We start from the raw sequence: 24,840 nt of genomic DNA on the forward strand, positions 1-24,840 counted from the left end.
AGGTGTATAACCTAGTGATCTAGCAAGTTTTTATACGTAATGCTATGTTCACCACAGGTGTAACTACCATCTGTCACCATACAACGCTATTACAGTATCACCGACTACATTCCTTATGCAGTGTCTTTTATTTTTATGACTTACTCATCCATTACTGGCAGCCTGTATCTCCTTCCCACTCCTCTGCATCTGTTTTGCCAATACTTGCATCTCCACCCCTCTGGCAATCAGTTTGATCTGGGTATTTATAGGTCTGATTCTGTTTTTTATTTATTCATTTTTTAGATTATACATGTAAGTGAAATCATATGATATTTGTCTTTCTCTGTGTGACTTATTTCATTTAGCATAATACCCTTTAGGTCCATCCACGTTGTTCCAAAAAGACAAGATCTCATCTTTCTTATGGCTGACTAATACTCCAGTGTGTGTGTGTGTGTGTGTGTGTGTGTGTGTGTGTGTCTTTGTCTATTCATCTATTGATAGACACTTTGGATGTTTCTATATCGTGGCTATTATAAATAATACTTCAATAAACATGGAGTGTATATATCTTTTTGAATTAGTATTTTCATTTTCTTTGAGTAAATACCCAGTAGTGGAATTATTGGATCATATGGTATTTCTATTTTTAATTTCTTGAGGAACCTCCATTACTGTTTCCCATAGTGGACGTACCAATTTACATTCCCATCAATAGTGCATGAGAGTTCCTTTTCCTCTACATTCTCACCAACACTTGTTATTTCTTGTGTTTTTGATTTTAGCCATTCTGACAGGTGTGAGATGATATTTCATTGTGGTTCTGGTTTGCACTTCTCTGATAATGAGAGATACTGAGCATCTCTTCTTGTTGGCCATCTGTGTAACTTCTTTGCAATAGTGTCTATTCAGGTCCTCTGCCCATTTAAGAAATCAGATTGTTTGGGTTTTGTTTTGTTTGTTTGTTTTTTGGTGTGAGTTGTATATGTTCTTTATATATTTTGGATATTAACCCCTTATTGGATATATCACTTGCAAATATCTTCTCCCATTTAGTAGGTTGCCTTTTAGTTTTGTTGATGGTTTCCATCACTGTGCAAAAAAGCTTTTGATGTACATTTTGAGGTAGTCCTAATAGTTTACTTTTGCTTTTGTTTCCCTTGTGTTAGAAGACATATCTAGAAAAATGTTGCTACAGCTAATGTCAAAGAGATTAGTGCCTGTGTTCTCTTCTAGGATTTTTATGGTTTCAGGTCTTACAGCTAGGTTTTTAATATATTTTGAATTTATTTTTGTGTATGGTATTAAAGACTGGACCAGTTTTATTATTTTATATGTAGCTGTCCAGTTTTCTGGACAAATGGCCCAGCATTACCATTTGTTGAAGAGACTGTCTATTCCCCATGATATATTCTTGTCTCCTTTGTCATAGATTAATTGACCATATCATCATGGGTTTAATTCTGGGCTCTCTATTCTGTTCCTTTGATCCATGTGTCTATTTTTTTTTTTTTAAATATTCTTATTTATTTCTAGGAGAGAGAGAGAGAGAGAGACAGCGCGAGCAGGGGAGGGTCAGAGAGAGAGGGAGTCACAGACTCTGAAACAGGCTCCAGGCTCCGAGCTGGCAGTCAGCACAGAGCCCGATGCGGGGCTCGAACCCACAAACCACGAGATCATGACCCAAGCGAAAGTCGGACGCTTAACCGACTAAGCCACCCAGGCGCCCCGTGTCTATTTTTATGTTAGCACGATACTGGTTTGATTACTATGGCTTTGAAATAGATCTTGAAATGTGGAATTGTGATATCTCTAGCTTGGTTTTTCTTTCTCAAGATTGCTTTAGCCGTTTGTGGTCTTTTGTGGTTCGAAACAAATTTTAGGATTATTATTTTTTGAACATTTGTGTGAAGGTTTTTTTTTTTTTTTACATATAGTTTATTGTCAAGTTGGTTTCCATATAACACCCAGTGCTCATCCCCACAAGTGCCCTCCTCCATGCCAATCACCCTCCTTCGCTCTTCCCTACCCCCATCAGCCCTCAGTTTGTTCTCAGCATTCAAGAATCTCTCATGGTTGGAGCGCCTGGGTGGCTTAGTCGGTTTGCCTCCCTCCCTCTGCCCCACTATTTCCCCCCCTCTCCTCCCCCACGGTCCTCCATTAAGTTCCTCCTAATCCTCCTATATGTGCAAACAGATGGTATCTGTCCTTCTCTGCCTGACTTATTTCACTCAGCATAACGCCCTCAAGGTCCATCCATGTTGGTACAGATGGCCAGATTTCATTCTTTCTCATTGTCATGTAGTATTCCATCGTATAGATAAACCACATCTTCTTAATCCATTCGTCCGTTGATGGACACTTAGGCTCTTTCCATGTTTTGGCTGTTGTTGAGAGGGCTGCTATGAACATTGGAGTCCATGTGCCCCTATGCATCAGCACTCTTGTATCCCTTGGGTAAATTCCTAGCAGTGTTATTGTTGGGTCATAGGGGAGTTCTATTGTTAATTTTTTGAGGAACCTCCACACTGTTTTCCAGAGGGGTTGCACCAGTTTATATCCCCACCAAGTGTTGGAGGGTGCCTGTTTCTCTACATCCTCGCCAGCATCTTTAGTCTCCTGATTTGCTCATTTCAGCCACTCTGACCGGCGTCAGGTGGTATCTCAGTGTGGTTTTGATTTGTATTTCCTTGATGAGGAGGGACGCTGAGGATCGTTTCATGTGTCTGTTGGCCATCTGCATGTCCTCTTTGGAGAAATGTCTGTTCAGGTCTTCTTCCCATTTCTTCATTGGACTGTTTGTTTTTCAGCTGTGGAGTTTGGTGAGTTCCTTATAGATTTTGGATACTACCCCTTTATCTGATATGTTGTTTGCAATTATCTTTTCCCATTCCATCAGTTGCCTATTAGTTTTATTGATTGCTTCCTTTGCCGTGCAGAAGCTTTTTTATCTTGATAAGGTCCCAGTAGTTCATGTTTGCTTTTGATTCCTTTGCCTTTGGGGATGTGTCAAGTAAGAAATTGCTGCGGTTGAGGTCATGGAGATTATTTCCTGCTTTTTCCTCCAGGATTTTGATGGTTTCTTGTCTCGCATTCAGGTGTTTTATCCATTTTGGGTTTATTTTTGTGTATGGTGTGAGAAAGTGATCTAGTTTCATTCTTCTACATGATGCTGCCCAGTTCTCCCAGCACCATCTGTTAAAGAGACTGTCTTTTTTCCATTGGATACTCTTTCCCACTTTGTCAAAAATTAGTTGGCCATACATTTGTGGGTCCAGTTCTGAGTTCTCTATCCTATTCCATTGGTCTATGTGTCTGTTTTTGTGCCAGTACCATACTGTCTTGATGATGACAGCTTTGTAGTAGAGGCTAAAGCCTGGGATGGTGATGCCTCCCATTTTGGTTTTATTCTTCAATATTACTTTGGCTATTCAGGGTCTTTTGTGGTTCCATACAAATTTTAGGATAGTTTGTTCTAGCTTTGAGAAGAATGTTGGTGCAATTTTGAGTGGGATTGCATTGAATGAGTAGATTGCTTTGGGTAGTAACGACTTTTTAACTATATTTATTTTTCCAATCCATGAGCATGGAATGTTTTTCCATTTCTTTGTGTCTTCTTCCATTCTTTCATAAGTTTTCTATAGTTTTCATCATACAAATGTCTTATATCTTTGGTTAGGTTTATTCCTAGGTATTTTATGGTTTTTTGTGCAATTGTGAATGGGATCAGTTTCTTTATTTCTCTTTCTGTTGCTTCATTATTGGTGTATAAAAATCCAACTGATTTCTGTACATTGATTTAGTACCCTGCAACTTTGGTTAATTCATGGACCAGTTCTAGTAAGCTTCTCGTAGAGTCTGTAGGGTTTTCTATGTAGAGTATCATGTCATCTGCGAAAGTGAAAGGCTGACTTCTTCTTTGCCAATTCAGATGCCTTTTATTTCCTTTTGTTGTCTGATGGCTGATGCTAGGACTTCCAGCACTATGTTAAACAAAGGTGGTGAGAGTGGACATCCCTGTCGTGTTCCTGATTTCAGGGGGAAAGCACTCAGTTTTTCCCCATTGAGGATGATGTTAGCTGAGGGCTTCTCATAGATGCCTTTTATGATGTTTAAGTAAGTTCCTTCTATCTCGACTTTCTCGAGGGTCTTTATTAGGAAATGATGCTGTATTTTGTCAAATGCATTTTCTGCATCTATCGACAGGATCATATGGTTTTTATCTTTTCTTTTGTTAATGTGATTGTGTAATTGTGTAAAGTGATTTGTGAATATTGAGCCAGCCCTGTAACCCAGGAATGAATCCCACTTGATCATGGTGGATAATAATTTTTATGTGCTGTTGGATTTCATTTGCAAGTATCTTGTTGAGGATTTTTGCATCTGTATTCATCAAGGATATTGGCCTATAGTTCTATTTTTTTGCTGGGTCTGTCTGTCTTGGGAATCAAAGTGATGCTGGCTTCATAAAATGAATCCAGAAGTTTTCCTTCGATTTCTATTTTTTAGAATAGCTTGAGAAGAATGGGTATTAATTCTGTTTTAAATGTCTGGCAGAATTCCCCAGGGGAGCCATCTGGCCCAGGGCTCTTATTTGTTGAGAGATTTTTGATAACTGATTAAATTTCTTCACTAGTTATGGGTCTGTTCAGATTGTCTCTCTTCCCATACGAATTTTGGTAGTGAGTGTATATTTAGGAATTTGTCCATTTCTTCTAAGTTGTCCAATTTGTTAGCATATAATTTTTCATAGTATTCCCTGATAGTTGCTTGTATTTCTGAGGGGTTGGTTGTAATAAGTCCATTTTCATTCATGATTTTGTATATTTTTAAAATAATGAAATATGAGGCTGATTCTGATTCTGCCATGACCATATCAGCTCTGTACAGCCTATTTTCCCTGATTAGACTAAAAGTCTAAAGAAAACACAAAAGCAACAACACTAGACTATAGAAGAGAACCAAAACTTGCACAAATGACTGGCAAGGGCAGCGAGCCTCCTGGCTTTGTTTTCTTTCTCTTTTCCCTAATGGCTTTGTCCTAGGGGTGGGGCCCCAATAACAAAACTGCATGGCGGAGTTGGAAGCTAAGACTGATAAAAACTCCATCTCTCTAAAAACCTGGAAAAGAAGCCCTTTTAGGTTGGAAAATATGGGGTAATTCCAGAGAGGAGAGGACAATGGAGAAAGGGATCACCTAATTCTGTGTAAAAGTCTTGGGCTCACTTCTGAGTTGTGCATGCACGAGATGGATACAAAGAAAGCATTGTAGCAAAGGCTTTGAGAACGGAGTTAAGATTTAAACCAGGGCCCAAGTCTCAGACTAACCCAAATGGCACATGCCAGACAGATCCATAGCAGTAAAACAAAGCTTTGTAAAATGAACTGAGACTGGAATCATCCAGAGAAATGGAAGATGGAATTTGTGTTCTGAATCTCAGGGAGTTGATTACCTGCTAAAACAAAACCCACCAACATTCTTCAAAGAATTTTAAAGGACCCAGAGTCTACACAACAGAATAGTCAACACCATTGAGGATACAATTCAGAATTATTTAACATACATAAAGCTAGGAAAATGAGATCACTTAACAAGTGAAAAAGCAATCAACACATGTCAACCCTTGGATGACTCAAATGTTAGAATTATCAAAAAAAAGAGGCTCTAAATAAAATATTTTGGTCATAGAATCCCTTTACATTCTTAAAAGCTTTTGGAGACTCCAAAGAGCTTCTGATTATCTTGTATGTTAAATCATAAAGCAAGTGTTATAAAATTTAAAAGATTGAAAGCATGCAAAGTATGCTCTCTGATCACAACAGAGTAAATTAGAAATGAACCAAAGGAAATGTAGAAATTCAGAAATTCTTTGAAACACATTTCAAAGTAACCCATGAGTCAAAGAAGAAATTACAAGAGAAATTAGAACGTATTTTTATCTGAATAAAAATTAAATATGTGGAACACAGTGAAGGTGGTGCTTAGAGTAAAATTTATAGTCTGAAATAATTATGTTAGAGAAGGAGAGGTCTCAAATCAACAATTAAGTCTTTAAATTAATCTAGGAAAGTAAGGGCAAGCCAAACCAAAGACAAGCAGAAGGAAGAAAATACTGAAGATTAGAGTGGATATGAGAAAAATGACACAGAAAATCAATGCAACCAAATGTTTAGTCTTCGAAAACATCAACATAATTAACTAACCAAAAACAAATGAGAAAGGACATAGATGACTAAAATTAGTAATGAAAGAGAGGACTGACCCACTGAACTTAACAGTAATTTAAAGGCTAAAGAGGGAATACTATGAACAACTTTATGTCAGAAATTAAACTTACATGAAAGAGATTCCAAAATGGACACAAACTGCCAAAATTGAATCAAGAAAAAAACAGAAAATCTGAATAGTGTGATAATAGATAAGAAAATTAAGCATTGGAAATTTTCTCAAAGAGAAGGGACTATGCCTAGAGGGCTTCTTTGGTAAATTAGTACAAATATTTAAGGAAATAATATCAGTCCTACACAAATTATTTCAGAAAACAGAAGTGGAAAAAATACAAATCATTCCATGTGGCTAGTGCTACTTAAATACAAAAGCTAGACAAAGACATCACAAGACAAATTACAGTGGTGATGTAATTTATCCTTGCAATGATACTGGGAAGGAATGGCTTTTAGTAGGAAAATCAAGAGCTCAGACTAAGACAAGGTAAGTTACAGGTTATTGGAGCTCTCCAAGTGGAGGCTGCAAATAGGTCATAAATAAACCAAATAGAGATTCAAGGAGAGTTTTAGGTTTGGAATATATATTAGTGATTCATTATCAGACAGATAGAAGTCAGAGCTCAAAAAGTAGGTAAGATCACTTAGAGAACCCATCTGAGCCTTGAGTTACTTCAACTTTTTGAAAGAAAGTACAGAAAAGTAGAAGAGAGGAAGACAAGGAGAAAGAAACCCCAAATAGTTATGAACAGATTTACATAGAAATGGATCATTCTGTCCACTGTGTGTAGAGTGGACTTAAAAGTAAAAAAATTATAGGCAGAGAGAGAGTTATCTGGCAGTCTAAGAAGAGAGAAAACGAAATAGAAATAAGGGTAGTGATATAGGGCTAAAGAGTAGGAATGGATTTTGAAAATATTTAGGAGTTTAAATAGGCAGCATAAAGTAATTAAGTGGATGGAGGTTTTTGGCAGAGTCAATGAGGTAGAGAAAAGGATGATCAGTTTAAGAAGATGTAGAATATATAAATTTTATCTTTGAGCAGCTATTTGGGGTGGACTAAGTAGAAATGTCATATAAGATTTAGAATAAAATAGTTTGAAGATTGGAGAAAAGACTGGAAAGTATATAACTGATGGTTCAAATAAATAGTTAAAAGTGAGAATTCATAAAATCACTCAGGGAGAACATGTAAAACAAACAAAAAAAGCAAATGGTTCAGGATTGGAAGAGTTAAGAAATGAAGGTTTAGCAAGCATATGATCACTTTTAAACTTAATCCATAAAATGTGTATTCTACATTCTGACTATTCCTCAGACAAACATTCTGACTTCTCTGGTTTCTATAAGAAAACATGTTGATAACTTTAAATTTTAAAAAGCGATGCAGGATTTCTTTTCATTTTAGAATGAGTTCTACTCTAAGATAGTCACATTTCCTTTTAGCATCAAATAATCCTAATATCAAAAATTCTCCTATGCACATTCACAGGCAAAGCTCTGCAGAAAAGCAGAGTAATAACCACAGAGCTCACCATTAACTGGTAGGTTATCTGTTAGACTTTGAAGTTCCTCTCCTGTGAGTTGGATTCCCATGTTTTCTAGAACAGTATTGACTTTACTTCTTTCAACCTTCCCTCCTTAGGAAAGAGGCATAAAGAATAACAAAAATTATTAAAATATGAAAGAACATTAAATACTAGAAATCTAATAGTGCTGTTACTACTGTATTAAAAATATTTTTACTATTAATATGAAAAAACTAGGAATAAGGAAAAATAGAGTCTTTTTTTCAGTGCTATTAATCTTGCTTTGAAAAATGAGTACCAAACTCTATTTTAACATTGTGTTAAAGAACCTTAAGATTTACCTTGATGAAACTATGGACAAGAAATAATTTATAAAGGGGTTTTGCAACTGAAGCTCAAAACACCTAACTGAATTTGTAGTAGAAAAAGATTTTGAAAAAAATTTTCAGTTGCCAGAAAACTTGTACTGCTTTCCACTGGAACTTGACAATTATTTTAAGCCTGGCTTATCCATGCTGTGAAAACAGTTTATGAACACAGATTTTTGGGGAGAATATTTTAAGATATGAAGCTACTGGTATTAGTTAAAAAGAATATATAATTATATTGTAAACTACCTAACATGGTAGTTTAGAGAGGGCTTTAGTTAAAATGTTAAAAATTTAGTTAAAAATGTTCTGAAGCTGAAGCAGGAGCTGAGGCTGGGAATGCATGGAAAGGAAAATTTATCATTAAAATTATAAAACAGGAGGCCTAGAAACTGGAAAAAGGGGATAGATGGGGAAACAGAACTACAGTGAGGCTGACAATACAAGTATCTGACTATCATCTCATTAAAAATTTTTTTAAATGTTTTTTTTAAATTTATTTCTGAGAGAGAGAGAAAGCATGAGCAGTGGAGGGTCAGAGAGAGAGGGAGATACAGAATCTGAAGCAGGCTCCAGGTCCTGAACTAGCTGTCAGCATAGAGCCCGACGAGGGGCTCGAACCCACAAACCGTGAGATCATGACCTGAGCTGAAGTCGGATGCTTAACCTACTGAGTCACCCAGGCACCCCCATCATCTCGTTTTTAAGATGACACTTGATTTAGTTGATAAAGACACAAAGCAAGATGGTATCGATAGGCAGGATGGTGGACAATTTCCATGTTAAATTAAAAAATAATCTGTCGTAGACTCTAAATCTAAAGTTCTTTCTTGTCTTAGCAAGAAATAGGGACACAGGATTAAAACGAGAAATGGCTAATGTCCGGGAGGAGGCAAGAGCCCCAAATAAGCGTCCTTGCCCCATATTTATAAAGATCAGAAGGCTTACAAACATGATGGGCATGCACAGAGAGACAATGAATTGGTGAACATCAAATCATGGGCATGAGGGAAAGGGGCTTTGAAGATAGACAGTGTTTGGGGTTTGGGTCAAAATCCTGGCACCGGGCAGATGGGCAGATAGTTGTGAAGGCAGACAGGAGGCGCTGTGTCTGTTTATCTTAGCTAGCCTAGGGGACAAGAGATTGGGCAAATAACCTTAAGGTTAACAAAACACCTTTTCTTTTGTAAATCAGCTCCACTCTGGGCAGCATCACCCGCAGTGCTGTGCAGCGGTTTATAGCCCTATTTACGTGCTTACCTCATTTGAACCTTCCTTCCTGTGAAAGCAGCTTTCTGCTATAGTTCTAAATTGGGGGCCGCTTTGCCCTGAATGCCTAATCTTGCATACCTCATATACCTTTGTATTGGGTGCCTTAGCACCCCTCTCTACTCTGGGGCCTTTGCCCCTCCCTCTCTATTCTGGGGTGCCTTTGCAGGTCCCTATTCTGGGGTGCTAATCTTGTTTACCCATTCTCGGGTGAGAGCATCACATGGCTTGGTACTTCTTTATGCCTTGTTAACCCATTGGTGTAAGCCCAAGAGATCACTAAACTTATTCCCCACAATAATCCTGCTGCCACTCTTCTGAAGGGCCTAGGAATGCAAAGAGGCATTCTTCTTTTGACAGGCGACTCCTCGCTCTCAATAGGTAACAAGTGGCAGAGCTTTTAAATCATTTCTTCATTCTCCTTATGTTCTTCTCCTTCGGACTAAGCACTGGGAGGGAAAGCAAAACAAAACCAATCCTAGGCACAAATTGGTGCCTTCGCCTACATTTTTTTTTTCTTAACTGAATCTCGCTAAAAAACCATTCTTTTTAGAGGAATCATAATGAACATTAATTTATGATTTTGATTCTATCAGGAAACAATGCCCAATCTTTCTGACAATAGAAACTGTTTTTATTTTCTTTGTTTGCCTAATTAATTCTCAGACTAACTGCCTATGGTTCACTTCATCTTCTGTGTTATGATCTACCTAGATTTCAATTTATACTTTCAAGATTAAGTTGTGAAAAATACAAAAAAAGTGGGACCTACAAAGATTTTAAAAAATTCATCACAAAATACCTCTTCTTTTAAAATAAAGAAACGACATTTAAAAATCAGTTTGGGGCGCCTGGGTGGCTCAGTTGGTTGAGTGTCCGACTTCGGCTCAGGTCACGATCTCACGGTTTGTGAGTTCGAGCCCCGCATCGGGCTTTGTGCTGACAGCTAGCTCGGAGCCTGGAGCCTGCTTTGGATTCTGTGTCTCCTTCTCTCTCTGACCCTCCCCTGCTCACTGCTCACGCTCTCTCTCTCTCTCAGAAATAAATTAAAAAAAAAAAAACATTTAAAAAATCAGTTCATAAAGGGATGGCTTGGGTAAAGCTCTAATGATATAAATTAAGATGTTAAATCTCAAACTGCTCATTAACTCACCTTTGAAAGACTTCAGACCATCCAACAATCTATTTTGATAGACCTTTCCAGAAGCTACAATGCAAATCACACTCTATGTCAGACAAAATATTATACAGATGCTCAGAAAGATAATACATATATTCCATAATTTCAGGGAGAGTTTTCATTTACTGAGTAAATATGTTCTTATTCATCCTATAATAACAACAATAACAACAACAAAAAGAGACAGGATGCAAGAGCTTTTTCAATAACAATTATGCAATTCTAAACACCTGCCAGTTGACAGGCTCTCTATGCTGTTGTTTCTTTATCCTTTGATCTGTTGTCCAATTCTTCTAAAATTCTCTCCCCTAATCACATTCCTTCATTTTTTTCCTTATAGTTTTGTCATTGGCTAGAGGACATGACATGAAAACATTTTTTGCCCCTGATGGCCTGAGTTACATGGAGAGATAGAGATATAGATATAACTCAAAATCTGTCCTTTCTAATTACTTTAAATATATATTTTTTAAATGCTAAAAGGGAACTTTAAAAAAATTTTTGTTTATATATTTTAGTGGGGGGAGTGGGTGATGGGCAGAGAGAGCTAGGGAGAAAAGAGAGAGAGAATCCCAAGCAGGCTCCATGATGCCAGCACAGAGCCTGATGAAGGCTAAGTCTCATGAACGGTGGGGTCATGACCTGAGCCGAAATCAAGAGCTGGGCACCCAATTGAGCCACCTAGGCACCCCTAAAAGAGAACTTTTAAAACTTTTTCCATTATATCATAAAGCTAAGTATTCTAGAAGGCAACTGAAGTATCTTTATGGCTCATCATCAACTGGAAGCTTCTTTAGTAGTCTTTTTTGTTCCTTGTCTGTTAGCTCAATAACCATGTTGCTTACAAAATGTGGTATATGTTGCACATTAATCTTTTTTCCTTTGAAAATACAAAATGTGATCATTTGAGAGCTTTACAGAATAATTATTTCAAATAATAATTTAATACTGTTAAACATCTTTCTTTCTAATTTGAGGAAGTTCAAAGATATAATAAGACATACATCCATACAGAATTGAGAAGGATCATATATCAAATTAGTTAAAAATACTGAAAAGTATGATTTCTTAATCTGACAAGGAGTCAAAGTAGAAGAGAACAGATTTTACTTAAATAACTGATTAATGAAATATCAACATCAATTCATTTATCCATATTACCAAAGAGTACTATATATTTTAAATTTTTTCCAAGATATGTTATTTGTTCTCGATATTGATAATAAAAACCTTAATCTTGCTATTGCTTGATATACTCTGATTTGGGAATCTATTAATAATGAAGTAGATATTATTAGAATAAAAACTCAAAAAGTTCAGAAGTTGTTAGCAAGTTATAGGCTTTTAGTTATGATATATAAAGGCAAACTGTGGGACATTAGATACAAATGTTTTATTAGAAAAGGTTGAAAGCTACAATTTACAAATCAGTAATAGAATGGTAGAAAATACTATTTAAAACTATACTCCTACATAAATTCTGCAGATCTTGGTTTTATATAACCTCCTACTGAACTGTAGAAGCTTTTAATTCATCAAACAACTTTTTCATTGCAACTCTCCCATGTTCTGTAAGAAGAAATACAAATTATAAACAGAGACAGTGAGACATACAAATAATATGAGAGGAAAATATTCCAGCAACATTTGCGTATGAAGAATATTCTCTACTTTTGCCCTCTTGAGAATGAGTTGTAATGAAACTAAATGTGAAAAATATAACCACTTCAACAATACAGCTGTGACTTAATTCTTCTATGGAAAATCAAACCTACAACAGTCAACGGATAAGATCCTAAAGCCACTTACTGTCCAGGGTCTACTTTTTTACTAAGACTTTGAAGAACTTTCTCATTTCTATCAGGCCATGACAACAAGATTTCTGTTTGGTATGTGCTTTCAAAAATGTTTCAATTCGGGTTTCAGCAACGATTTTCTCATGTAATGTGTTCTCATTCAGTATTCCCTGATGCTTTAATAGATCCAGACAGATTTATTTCCTCCTTTTTGGATTACAAGATAAATTATTAATCATTTTGAAGTCAATTCCTTTATATCAGCAATTGGGGAGGCAGCTATCATACTATAGACTAACAGATTTTATTTCCAATTTAATATTTTTGAATTTTTTATTTGGATAATTGTAGATGCATATGAAGTTGTTAGAAAAAAATATAGAGAGATGCCTTGTATATTTTCACCCAGCTTCCCTTAATGACAAGACAAAAACAGGATACTGGCACTGATATAATCCACCAATGTTATTTAGATTTCCTTAATGTTACTTGTACTCACGTGTATGTCCTTGTGTGTATTAAATTCCAGACAATTTTATTATCAGTGTAGGTTCATGTATGCAGTGCCAGCAAGATGCTGAACATCCAATACCACAAGGACCCTTTTATAACCACACCCGCTTCCCTCTGTCTCTGCCAATCTCCTATCTCTAAATCCTGGCAAACTGTCATCTGTCTTCCATTTCTAAAATTTTGTTATTTCAAAAATGTTATGTAAAGGAGATCTTACAGTATGTAAGCTCTGAGGTTGGCTTTTGTGGCTCTGGATAATTATCTGGGAATCTGTCCAAGTTTTTGCATGAATCAAATGGTTTACTTTTACTGATGAATAGTATTCCGTATTATGTATGTGCCACAAGTTTGTTTAGCCATTTACCTGTTGAAGGTGACTTGGGCTGATTCCAGTTTTTGACTCTTATATTCATGTACAGATTTTTGTGCGAACATCAGTTTCAAAGGTGTAATTGCTATGGTAGCTCTATACTTAGTTTTTTAAGGAACAGGAATTTTCTATAGTGATTATATCACTACATTCCTACTACCAAGTATGAGTGGTCTGGTTTCTCTAGCATACTCATCACATTTGGTGTTATTTTTTATTTTAGCTATTCTGATAGGTATGTAGTGGATACCTCATTTCAGTTTTAAATTGCACTGCCTTAATGACAAATGATGTCAAGCATCTCTTTATGGGTTTACCTGATACCTGTATATCTACTTTGGTACAATATATTTTCCCCATCTTCTTATTGGGCTGTTTGCATTTTATACTGCCAAGGTTTTCTTAAATTAAAAAGCCTTTTAATGTTTATTTTTGAGAAAGAGAGAGAAAAGAGCATGAGTGGGGGAGGGGAAGAGAGAGAGGGAGACACAGAATCTGAAACAGACTCCAGGCTCTGAGCTGTCAGGGGCTAGAACTCACGAACTGTGAGATCGTGACCTGAGTCAAAGTCGGCCACTAAACTGACAGAGTCACCCAGACACCCCTATTTTGCTGAGTTTTGCATGGTCTTTAAGCACCATAGATACCACTTCTTTGTCAGATGTATCATTTGCAAATATTTTCTCAATATTTGAGAAAGATTTGATATTTGATATCAAATCATAGATATCAAATGTCTTTCAAAGATATTTGAAAGACTGTATGGTTGTCTTTCACCATCTCCACACAACTTTCCCAGAGCGAAAACTTTTAATTTTAATGAAGTACAATTTATCAGTTTTTTCCTTTTATGAATCATGATTTTCATGTAATAGGTTTCTAAATTAATTTATTCTTACTAGGCAACATAAGCATTAATTACATAACTCAAATGTTACCGATGAGTATATAGTGAAAAACAGATCTCTGTTATAAACATATACTTTGTCAGTGTTCTCTTCCTTCTAAGGAACAAACACTGACATGTTTGTTTATCTTTTTTAGAGATATTATATACCTATATTTGTATGTAAATATGGAGCTGACTTATTCTTTTGATGGTTCTATATATTAAATTGATTAGATGTTCTGTACTTATGGAATCAATTTAAAAATGCATTAAAATGGGTATAAATTGCTTTTCCTTGCATTTTCAGATACATTGTTTTAAGAGAACATATATTGTTTGTTCAAATATTCTCTTCCCCTCTCTATCAAGTCTGTCCTTATGGGAGGATTATACTTCTGTTCCCAATGATATGTAATTTGCTTTGTCAAATGAAATATTTGAGTCTCTTCTGAGCAGAAACTTTAAGAACTACCACATGGCTCCATCATCTCTCTTTTCCCTGTTACAGAAGTGACATTGCCACAACAGGGACTGTTCCTTCAGCCTCTGTCCTATAGTAGAGAACAGATGTACAGCCAACCTATGGGCAGTATCTAATTTTGAGTGACATGCAAAGAAACCCTGTTGCCACTGAGATTTGGGGGTTGTTTGTTACTACTGCAGCATAGTTAGCTGATACAGGAACTGGAACCACAGGGCGCCTGGGTGGCTCAGTTGGTTGAGTGTCTGACTCTTAGTTACAGCTCAGGTCATTATCTCATAGCTCATGAGTTCGAGCCCAGTGTTGGGCTCTGTACCGACACTGGGGAGCCTGCTTGGGATTTTCTCTCTGTCTTACTCTGCCCCTACCCTGCTCATGCCATGTCTGTCTCTCTCAAAATAAATAAACTTAAAAAAAAAAAGGAACTGGAACCACAAGTATGTTGCTACCATAGCAACAACAAAAAGTAGTAGTAAAAACACCAGAAATATGTGGCATTGGCTTTGGTGCTGGGATGTTTGGTGAAGAAATTGTTACTGGAGGCTGGAATGAACCCATGCCTTGCAATGGTGTGTGAGTTTATCAATTTAAACAACTTAGAAGGCAGATAATGTAGTGAATATGCTTGTACTTTAAAAGAAGAAGCTAGGTGGGGCACCTGAGTGACTCAGTCAATTAAGGGTCCAATTCTTGGTTTTGACTCAGGTCATGATCTTGTGATTCGTGGGTTCAAGCTCTGTTAACAGGCTCCGTACTGAAGCCTGCTTGGGATTCTCACTCTCTCTCCCTCTCTGTGCCCCTCCACAACTAACTCTCTCTCTCTCTCTCTCTCAAAAGTAAGTAAACAAATAAACTTAAATAAAAAAGAAGAAGCTAGGAAATACAGTGTTACTAGAGTATCTGGTTGATATTGGCAGCCATGGGTAAGTTAACTACAAAAAGAAATGAGCCCGGGAAACAACTGACAGACTAGCAAGCAGGGATAAAAAAGAATAGGCAGAATCCAGAGAGTCTGGGTGCTACATGACACAAAAAATGAACTAGTTTTCATCTTCTACAAATAGAAGATAACACAGGGAATTCCTTTTAGTGACCAAAGACATTCAAAAATAAGGCTTCTGGCAAAGACAATATGAAGAGTGTGATCATTATCCGTTTTGTTAAAACCTCTGATTTGATTAACATGGTGCCTAGTAAATCTTCCAAGTTTGAAAAAAATAATTCAGAAACAAGCATCTTAGGTTGGGCTTCTCCCCAAGGAAGTCTGATAAAACTCAAGGGATCTACAATTAAATCTAATGAGAAGCGTGTCTCAAAAAGAATTGTAGATGTAACTATTGGCGCAAAAAGCAAGTCGTTATCAATCAGATAAAAAGTCAACTCTATTTTAGTATAAAACTTAAACCAAAAGGCACTCTATTCATGACTTAAAACTGGGGTTCCTGCCCTCTACAAATAGGAAATACACTAAGAAAGTTGCCCCAGCCCCCAAGAAGGGGTTATTCTTCAGTGCCCTCTTCAGATGTGGGAAGAAGAAGAATGAAAAAAGGTAGAACTTCTTCAAGGTCATACGCAAGATCCATAAAGAACAATGAGCTAGAAATCTAATCATCCTGATAAAATTTTCCCAAAGAACTTAAAAATATTTTTTTATTTATTTAAAAAAATTTTTTAAAAATATTTTTACTTATTTCTAGGAGAGAGAGAGACAGCGTGAGCAGGGGAGGGTCAGAGAGAGAGAGAGAGAGAGAGAGATACAGAATCCGAAACAGGCTCCAGGCTCTGAGCTAGCTGCCAGCACAGAGGCCGATGCAGGGCTCGAACCCACAAACCGCGAGGTCATGACCTGAGCCAAATTCGAACACTTAACCGACTGACCACCCAGGTGCCCTCTTAATGCTTTTTTAAAAAAAATTCCTTTTCATGTCTCTAATGTCCTTTTCTGCTCTTTCACCTAGTTAGTGCTCAGTATAACTTTTAGAATTCCCACAACTACAAAAGGTACTTCTTACCCTGATGGCAGATAGTGAATAAAGCAGCAGCTGATTTCCAACTAAAAAATTAATGGAATTCCTTCTTAAAAATCTTCTCTCGAAATGTTTTTATTTTGAAGAACTTTAAATACATACAAAAGTAGAATAGAAACAATGGATCCCATATAGACTCAGCTTAAACAGTTACTGATGTTCTACCATTAGATAGGATCCTTTTGAGGTGAAACTGGATCATTCATTTTCTTTAAAAATTATTTGCTTCCATAAATGTATAAATAGAACCATATCATAATGGCTGTACTTTTCAGTCTTTGTTTTTGTTTAAATGCCTTTTCCCACTTCTTCCTTCTCAGTCTATGCTGCAGTCACAAGCCCCTAGATGACTCATGTTAACAATCTAGAATATTTCTACATATTATCTATTGATATACGTATAGATACACAATTACATGAGTGAAATCATATATTCTAAACAGTTCTTAAAAGGATCTTTTCTATGTTATCAGAATATTTATAGAAATTCTCATAAACAATATAAGAAATGTATGCTTCCTTCAAGACCATATTAATATTTAAAATGCTTACCATTAACTGGCAGATTTTTTATCAGCTCTACCCATTCCTTATCCGTGACAGTTACTCCCATGTTTTCCAGAACATCTCCTACCTCACTGATATCAACTTCTCCCCCTTCAGTATAACAAAATGGTCACAGATTAGTAGAGAGAAGATCCTAATAATAACCCCCAAAACATGCTGCTGCCTTTTCAGCTTCAGCTACAATAGCTGAATGAGCAAACACACACAATATGTTAACTGTTCACCAATGTCATTAATTGGGGTTAGAAATAGAATTTCTCTCTTACTCAGTAAAGTAATAGACATATTGGTACAGTTTATAAAATGCAAATTAGGACACTGTGGGCATAAGATCCATTTATTTTGTAAAGATATTATCTCTTCCCTAATTTCTTAATGATAAAAGAATTTTGTCTTTGTGAAAGTTTGCTATATCACTAGCTATGCTCATTTAAATTTAGGTTTTCAAAATCAAGAATAGTGACTATTCTTGGCAAATATTCCAGAAACTAAGAAATTTGCTACTACAAATTCACACTGAAAAATTAGTGCTACGATGCAAATATTCTCATGTGTAATTCTGGGCAACTGAATGTAGATATTCATCAGTATAGAAGAAAAATGGGTAGAAAAAAAAAGGGAATGGAGAAATGATGGGTCTGTATAAAAATATAGACTAGTATAAAGAATAAAGACATTAGATTTATAGAAACTTCTAATTAACCTGTAATAGCTTCCACTGCTTCCATTAGGTTTTTGAGCTCAATCTTCCCATTAGCTGTAAGAAATAACATAATTTGGCAATATTATAAGAAAAGAAAGGAGCTAAATTAAGAAACAGAGATTTCTACCCACAATTCAATCTCACCAACCGAAAATGTACATGCAATGGGTTACAAATAATTCATTCTATGGTAGAGAGAGGGTTGACCCAAGAAAGCTTTCTCTGTCTTATGCTTGCAGGAATGTTACAGTAGGCTAAGTATGTTGTTGTTTGGTCTCTGGTAGCCCTTACATCTGGTGCAAACACAAGGTTCTTCTCATGACTGATGTTGAAAAAGTGATTCCCATTTTTCATATTCTATCTTTTACTAATCTTTTTCTTTAGTTATTTCAACTATGTGTTCTCAATCTTTTGTTACCAGCACATCCATAAAGTTTGGGTAAATGTTTCTACCTTTCTATCTTTGGGAAAAAAGAAATCATTAGCTAAAGCTAGAGAGTTATAGAAATATGGCATTGTTCCAATATCAGGAAGGACTGATCAAACTCCTAAGATGAGTTACTTTATTTACTGGGCCAAGAACAAAATGAAAATGTGGGACCCCCTGTTCAAAAATCAGGAAAAAAGCTTTGTCTTTCTTTTCTTCCACAGTTTTGATCCCAAACTGTCGTGGTGGTGTTTTGTTTTTGTTTATAAATCAGATGGTAAATGTTGCACTGTCACAGGCATGGCATCTTCTGGGGTGGAGTGCAGAACCTCACAGTCCCCCTGGGTCACATTACTCATCATGCACGGGGCTCACTAGCAGCAGACCTCCCTCCTTACACCTGCTGCCAGATCCACACATCTGAAAATTGAGTGAAGTGTCTCACTTTTCTATGCACTGGTTACCTCAACTCACTACAGATAGGCGACTCCCAAGAGTAATGCAGTCTTGATGTGGGGACACACTGGGTACCTGGAAGGGGATAGGGAACAAACTTGACCCTGCCAGCCCAGACTGGGGACAACTGTTGCCATGTCTTGCCACAAGATGCCTTCAGGTGCGGGTTCCCAATGCCAGCCCTTCCTGCAACCATGCCCAGGTGCCTGCTGGGGTCAGAGGATGCAGATGTTGCTAGGCACAGGTGGTGAAGTGGAGGTCTGCCATACCAGAGGCTGAGGACTGGTTGGTCCAGAATACATTCTGGGGACTAAATGGCAGGGGCAGTAACATGCCTGAGCCTGGGTGCCAAGCCCTAGTCATGCTCTAGTTTCCCATCAGATTTCAATTAGGAAACACAAATTCAAAGATAAAATCATAAAGACCCTCTTGATGGCCAAAGCAGAGCACTAAACCCTAAGCATGGCACTCTTGAGCTCAGGGCTCTGTCCAACTAACTTCACTGGTTGCACACGTCATTCCCCAAAACAAAATAAAGGCCCACAATGCCACAAATCTATAAATCAAAAGACCCAAGAGGATTTCTGACTGCGTAAGCCATAACTCCTGTTCCTTAGGTCTTCATAATATTTCTGAATGATGTTTTAAAATATAATGAGTAAAATGAACAAATCAGGAGACTATAGATGCTGGCGAGGATGTGGAGAAATGGGAATCCTCTTACATTGTTGGTGAGAATGCAAACTGGTACAGCTGCTCTGGAAAACAGTGTGGAGGTTCCTCAAAAAATTAAAAATAAAACTGCCCTATGTCCCAGTAATAGCACTGCTAGGAATTAACCCAAGGGATACAGGAATGCTGATGCATAGGGGCACATGTACCCCAATGTTTAGAGTGGCACTTTCAACAATAGCCAAATCATGGAAAGAGCCTAAATGTCCATCAACTGACGAATAAAGATAAAGAAGATGTAGCTTATATATAGAATGAAATACTCCTTGGCAATGAGAAAGAATGAAATCTGGCCATTTGCAGTAATGTGGATGGAACTGGAGGGTATGAGGCTAAGTGAAATAAGTCAGAGAAAGACAGATACCATATGTGTTCACTCATGTGGATCTTGTGAAACTTAACAGAAGACCATGGGGTGAGGGGAAGGGGGATAAAAGGTTACAGAGAGACTCTTAAATACTGAGAACAAAGTGAAGATTGATGGGGGGTGGGGGAGTGGGGAAAGTGAGTGATGGGTATTGAGGAGGGCACTTGTTGGGATGAGCACTGGGTGTTGTATGGAAACCAATCTGACAATAAATTATATTTTAAAAATAATAAAATAATATTATATTAATATTTATTATAATATATTAATTATAATATATTAATATTATATTATAATAAAATATGATGAGAAGGTAAGTGATTAGGACTTGAAGAACATGAAGCTGGAATGGGCAGGTGACAGAGAAGCTGAGCGTGTACAAGAGGAGGAAAGAAGCCTAAGAGTACACGTTTATTACGGATATGAGCCAGTTTCCCCACTGCAGAATTTAAGGCTTGTCTAAGTTGTGGCTGGTTACAGGCTCCTTTAAGAATCAACAATTCTCAGCTAGGGACAAAGCAAAACTATCTGCTGCTCTCGGGTGTTTGACTTGTTACCTGGAAATATATATTGTTAACTTCAATGAAGATGACTACGAAATGGTTTTCCTTTTTTGATTTAGTTTTATTTAATATCATTCAGTTCTAGTCACAGGGGACTTTTTAGGGAAGAGCTCCTTGGCTTCAAATCGTATGGTGCATGTGTATTTTAGGCAACTGTCAGTGAAAACAAAACAAAACACAATACAAAAAGCAGCTACCTACTTACAGTACTCATATTTCCTCTCAGAGTGTAGAATCGTAAACGGAACGGAAGGGAATGCCCAGCCAGATACTACATCTCTACAGCCCCACCTCTGCTTCTCATTTATTTAGGTGCCGCCATGTGACTAGTTCTCCACAAAGGAATAGCTATGGAAATCATGTGTGCACTCTCCTTCACACTCTTATTTCCATTCCATTAATTAGATAAGAATGATGAAAAGGCCTTAAAAAGGAATCCAAGATGCAAGGAACCTGGGTCCCTGTATCAGTGAATGGAGAAGAGCCACCAACCGTCTATCACCCAAAGATACTCTCACCTTGAACTTTTACAGGGGAAAGACTTTAACTTCTGTTGTGTTTAACCATGACATAATTTTATGTTTATTTTTAAATAAAAATGTAGTTTGCTCTAAATAATACATGGTCTGTTGTTAAATGAAGACCTTTATCCCTATCTTTGCAAAATGCTTCTAATTTCTTTTGGTATGCCAAATATCACTAGTTAGTATATATATTCTCTTACACAGTCCATAAATATAAGCTCTTCTCTGAGGCTATTATCTACAATGCTTACCACCAAGTGGCAGATTTTCTGCCAGAGCTTCACGTTCCTTTTCATTGAGTTCAATTCCCAGATTTTCCAGAACATTGTCTAGGTTATTGACTTTAACCATTCCTCCTTAAGAAACAAACAGGAAATAATCATGAAAAAACTATTACATGACTTCCAAAGATTATATATATTTTTAATCTCACATGCATTTTAGTGTGATAAAAAAAGAGAAAAATGTACAATTTACTTGTATTAGTGAAAAGGCATATAATCACCTAAAATAATTGTCAAGAACAACTTAGATAAAAATGTTCTGAGGTTGGGGGTGCCTGGCTGGCTTAGTCAGTAGAGTGTGTGACTCTTGATCTTGGCATCCTGAGTTCAGGCCCCACATTGGGCTTTGAGCCTACTTAAAAAATATTCTGAGGTTGAAGCATTACTGGGTGATGGGCTGTGATTATGTGTTTAAAGTTACTATTTGTAGTATTAGGTAATGCTCATCTGTCAAAAGAGGGGCCAAAGGAATACCAATAATAGGATTGTCCCCATGGGGAATACAGAGAGAATACAGTGCAGATCTGTCCCCAAAACAAAGTCAAGGCATCCGCTGAGAGGGATAGTTCATGCTTCAGCTCATCAATGTTCTGTTATTGCAATATACAAAAAAGTGTATTAAAGATCAAAGGGCTATAAAAATGGATTCATTTGCTCTCGAAAAGTGTCATGGATACACATTCACCACAAAATTCCACAAGGAATGTTGCTGACTGGCATAATTCCAAGGGTCTGGGATGTCGAGAGGCCACTGCCACCTGCAAGAGACCTCTCTCATCAGGTAGTAAGCAGCACACCCGGTAACCTCCTTCCCCCCCACTTCCCTTTCTTGTCTCCTTTTCTAAGGACCTGTGGGAAGCGGAAGTAAAAAAGCATCTTGGCCCCAATCCCATGCTTCTTTTCTACGTTTGTTCTTGCTGCTGCTGTCGTTAACTGGTATTTAGGAAAGAACATTTTATAGAAAATCCTTGATTCATGCAATACAATTATTAAAGATCACTCCAAAATCCTTTGTATTGTTGTTGTTGGGCAAATGCCCAGAAAAAATACCTATGATATTCTGTATATTATCTGTTACATAAATTAGATTTCAAATGATTCTTTGGGGGTGCTATTTAGAAATAGTCCAGAGAGAATGGATCCCTTGCAATACTATACCATGGGTGACTATGTAAAAGTACTTAACATAATGAAATAAAAAATCGAAATACAGGAATGTAGACATGACTCAAGATCTGGTGGTAAGATGTTTGTGTTGATGTTTAGCAGACTTTTCTGCTAATCATCGTTCTTAAATATCTTTTATAGACTTCAAACCATCCAGCAATCTGTTCTTACACACCTTTCCAGCAACTATTTTTTTTAAAAAAACATAATTTATGTCCAAAGGAAAAGAACATGGACAGTCACACAGTTATTGGGCAATGGGGTAATTCCAGGAAGAATCTTTTTTACTCTTTCCCTAGGAAATCTGTTTCATCGTCTTATCAAATAAAAATTACGTTAGGAAAAAAATTGTGACAAAAATGTATACAGTGTTCAGCAACCAAGAAAACTGCTGGGAAGACTCTACTGTGCAGAAAAAAAAATCACTACTTCTTTGGGTACCCCCACCCCCCCGCCTGTTTTATTTTTTTTTTAACCTGTGTCCCACTTCCCTCAGTTTCTTTCCTATCATGTAGGCCTCTTGGGTGCGTGACTGGGTAGCTTTATTACAACCTGCCTCAGCTCTGACGGCAATATTTATGGTTAAAGAGCTGGGTTGACAGATTGAATCTGTACGTCAGCAAACTTAACTTTTTTTACGAGTCATTTTTAGTACTTTATAGAAGAAATAAAGAGACAACAATTTAGAACTGCTGACAATGACCCCCAACACCCAGGTCCTCGGAAACTGACACTTAAATGGCTCACCATCTATGGGGACTGTTTGTGGCAGCCTCACTATTTCCTTTTCAGGGAGCTCGATCCCCACGGCTCCGAGATTGTTTAGCAGATCATTGGCATCAGTCTTTTTTCCTTTCAAAAGACAGGAATATCAGTGCATGACAGTTTGGAATCTAATGATTCCAGATAATGAAAAAATGATCGCCTTCAGCTTGGAAGTAGCAAATGGGTATAAGGAGACACATACAATTACACAGACTCACAGGGAGGCCACGAACACAACACAGGTCCTTAATCTCCTAAAGGCATACTCTCCTGTGCACATCTATCTGTTGTAGCAGAGGATACATCTGCTTTTAAGACTGGCCAGCAAATTAGAATTAGTTGTGGGGAGATCCTAAATTATGTGATTTTTCTCTTCATACATGCCTATCAAGGTATGGGGTTATCTGAATATTAGTGAGGTAAGTGATACTGTTGCCTTATAAAAATATTTCAGCCAGATTTCTTACCAAAATACAGAATTTTTATTGTGTTTTTAAAATTTAAGTTGTACCAATAAATATAACATAAGACTCTGTCTGAAAGCAAGTATTCAATGAGACATAACATAAAGACAACACATAACATGTTGGGGAAGTTGAGAAGATATTTTAAAAATAGTACAATTTAATAGCAACTTGTCACTCACCAGAAAACATCTTCAATGCATCCATTAACTTTTTCATTTTAACCTTACCATTATCTGTTAAGAAAGCCATGTAAATCAAATACAGATATAACACTGAAACTCATTAGCAATATGGAAATAAAAAAATATAGCAATATCTGTACGCTCTAAAATTTTATCCTATATTCATCCCTCTCTTGAGCCAGAGGTTCTAAAATATTACTAGAATTTTGATTTATTGGACTACAGAAAATTAAACCTCTGGCAGTTAAGGATGAGATATAAAATTAGGTCACCACTTTCCATACAGTCTGCTTCATGATTCCTGTGAACTGGAAAACTCTGCATTGTTCACTTCAAGCACCAGGAAGAGGATTTATAATTTTTGTGTGCTACATGCTAATGTTTGTGTTTGGCTCTTAAAATGGATCTCCTTATGGCATAGGAGCACATGTACCCCAATGTTCATAGCAGCACTCTCCACATATAGCTAAAACATGGAAAGAGCCTAAGTGTCCATCAACAGATGAATGGATCAAGAAGATGTGGTTTATCTATACCATGGAATACTACATGGCAATGAGAAAAAATGAAATCTGGCCATGTGTAGCAACATGGATGGACCTTGAGGGTGTTATGCTGAGCGAAATAAGTCAGGCAGAGAAGGACAAATATCATACGTTTGCACGTATAGGAGGATTAGGAGGAACTTGACGGAGGAACAAGGGGGAGAAGAAGGGAAGAAATGGTGGGGGAAAGGGAGAGAGGCAAACCATGAGAGACTCTTGAATGCTGACAAAAACTGAGGACTGATGGAGGTGGGGGGGAGGGGGGATGGGCATGGAGGAGGACACTTGTGGGGATGAGCACTGAGTGTTATGTGGAAACTAATTTGACAATAAACTATTTGTAAAAAAAAAAAATTTAAAAAATAAAGTTAGCCATAATTAAAAAAAAAAAAAAGGATCTCCTTATGTAATAAGCTGATACTTAGTAGTTCCTGACATTTTTTTGGACACAGAGTTTCTTAC

The 24,840-nt window shown here is 37.0% G+C and overlaps 1 protein-coding gene across 1 annotated transcript in view; it reads right to left on the bottom strand.

Annotated features, from left to right (window-relative positions):
• Positions 1 to 24,840, bottom strand: part of LOC120244243 — a 199,136-nt gene that overhangs the window by 118,683 nt on the left and 55,613 nt on the right. Inside the window, exons 15-20 of the mRNA XM_039250636.1 lie at positions 23,167 to 23,271; positions 21,220 to 21,324; positions 17,900 to 17,953; positions 17,182 to 17,286; positions 10,527 to 10,580; positions 7,743 to 7,847 (exon numbers count right to left, since the gene is read on the bottom strand). Coding sequence (XP_039106567.1) covers positions 7,743 to 7,847; positions 10,527 to 10,580; positions 17,182 to 17,286; positions 17,900 to 17,953; positions 21,220 to 21,324; positions 23,167 to 23,271 — 528 coding nt within the window. The remainder of the gene's footprint in view (positions 1 to 7,742; positions 7,848 to 10,526; positions 10,581 to 17,181; positions 17,287 to 17,899; positions 17,954 to 21,219; positions 21,325 to 23,166; positions 23,272 to 24,840) is intronic.

The sequence above is a fragment of the Hyaena hyaena genome, unplaced genomic scaffold (genome assembly GCF_003009895.1).
Source record: "Hyaena hyaena isolate Hyena2069 unplaced genomic scaffold, ASM300989v1 scaffold_378, whole genome shotgun sequence".
In the NCBI taxonomy this organism is placed as follows: Eukaryota; Metazoa; Chordata; class Mammalia; order Carnivora; family Hyaenidae; genus Hyaena; species Hyaena hyaena.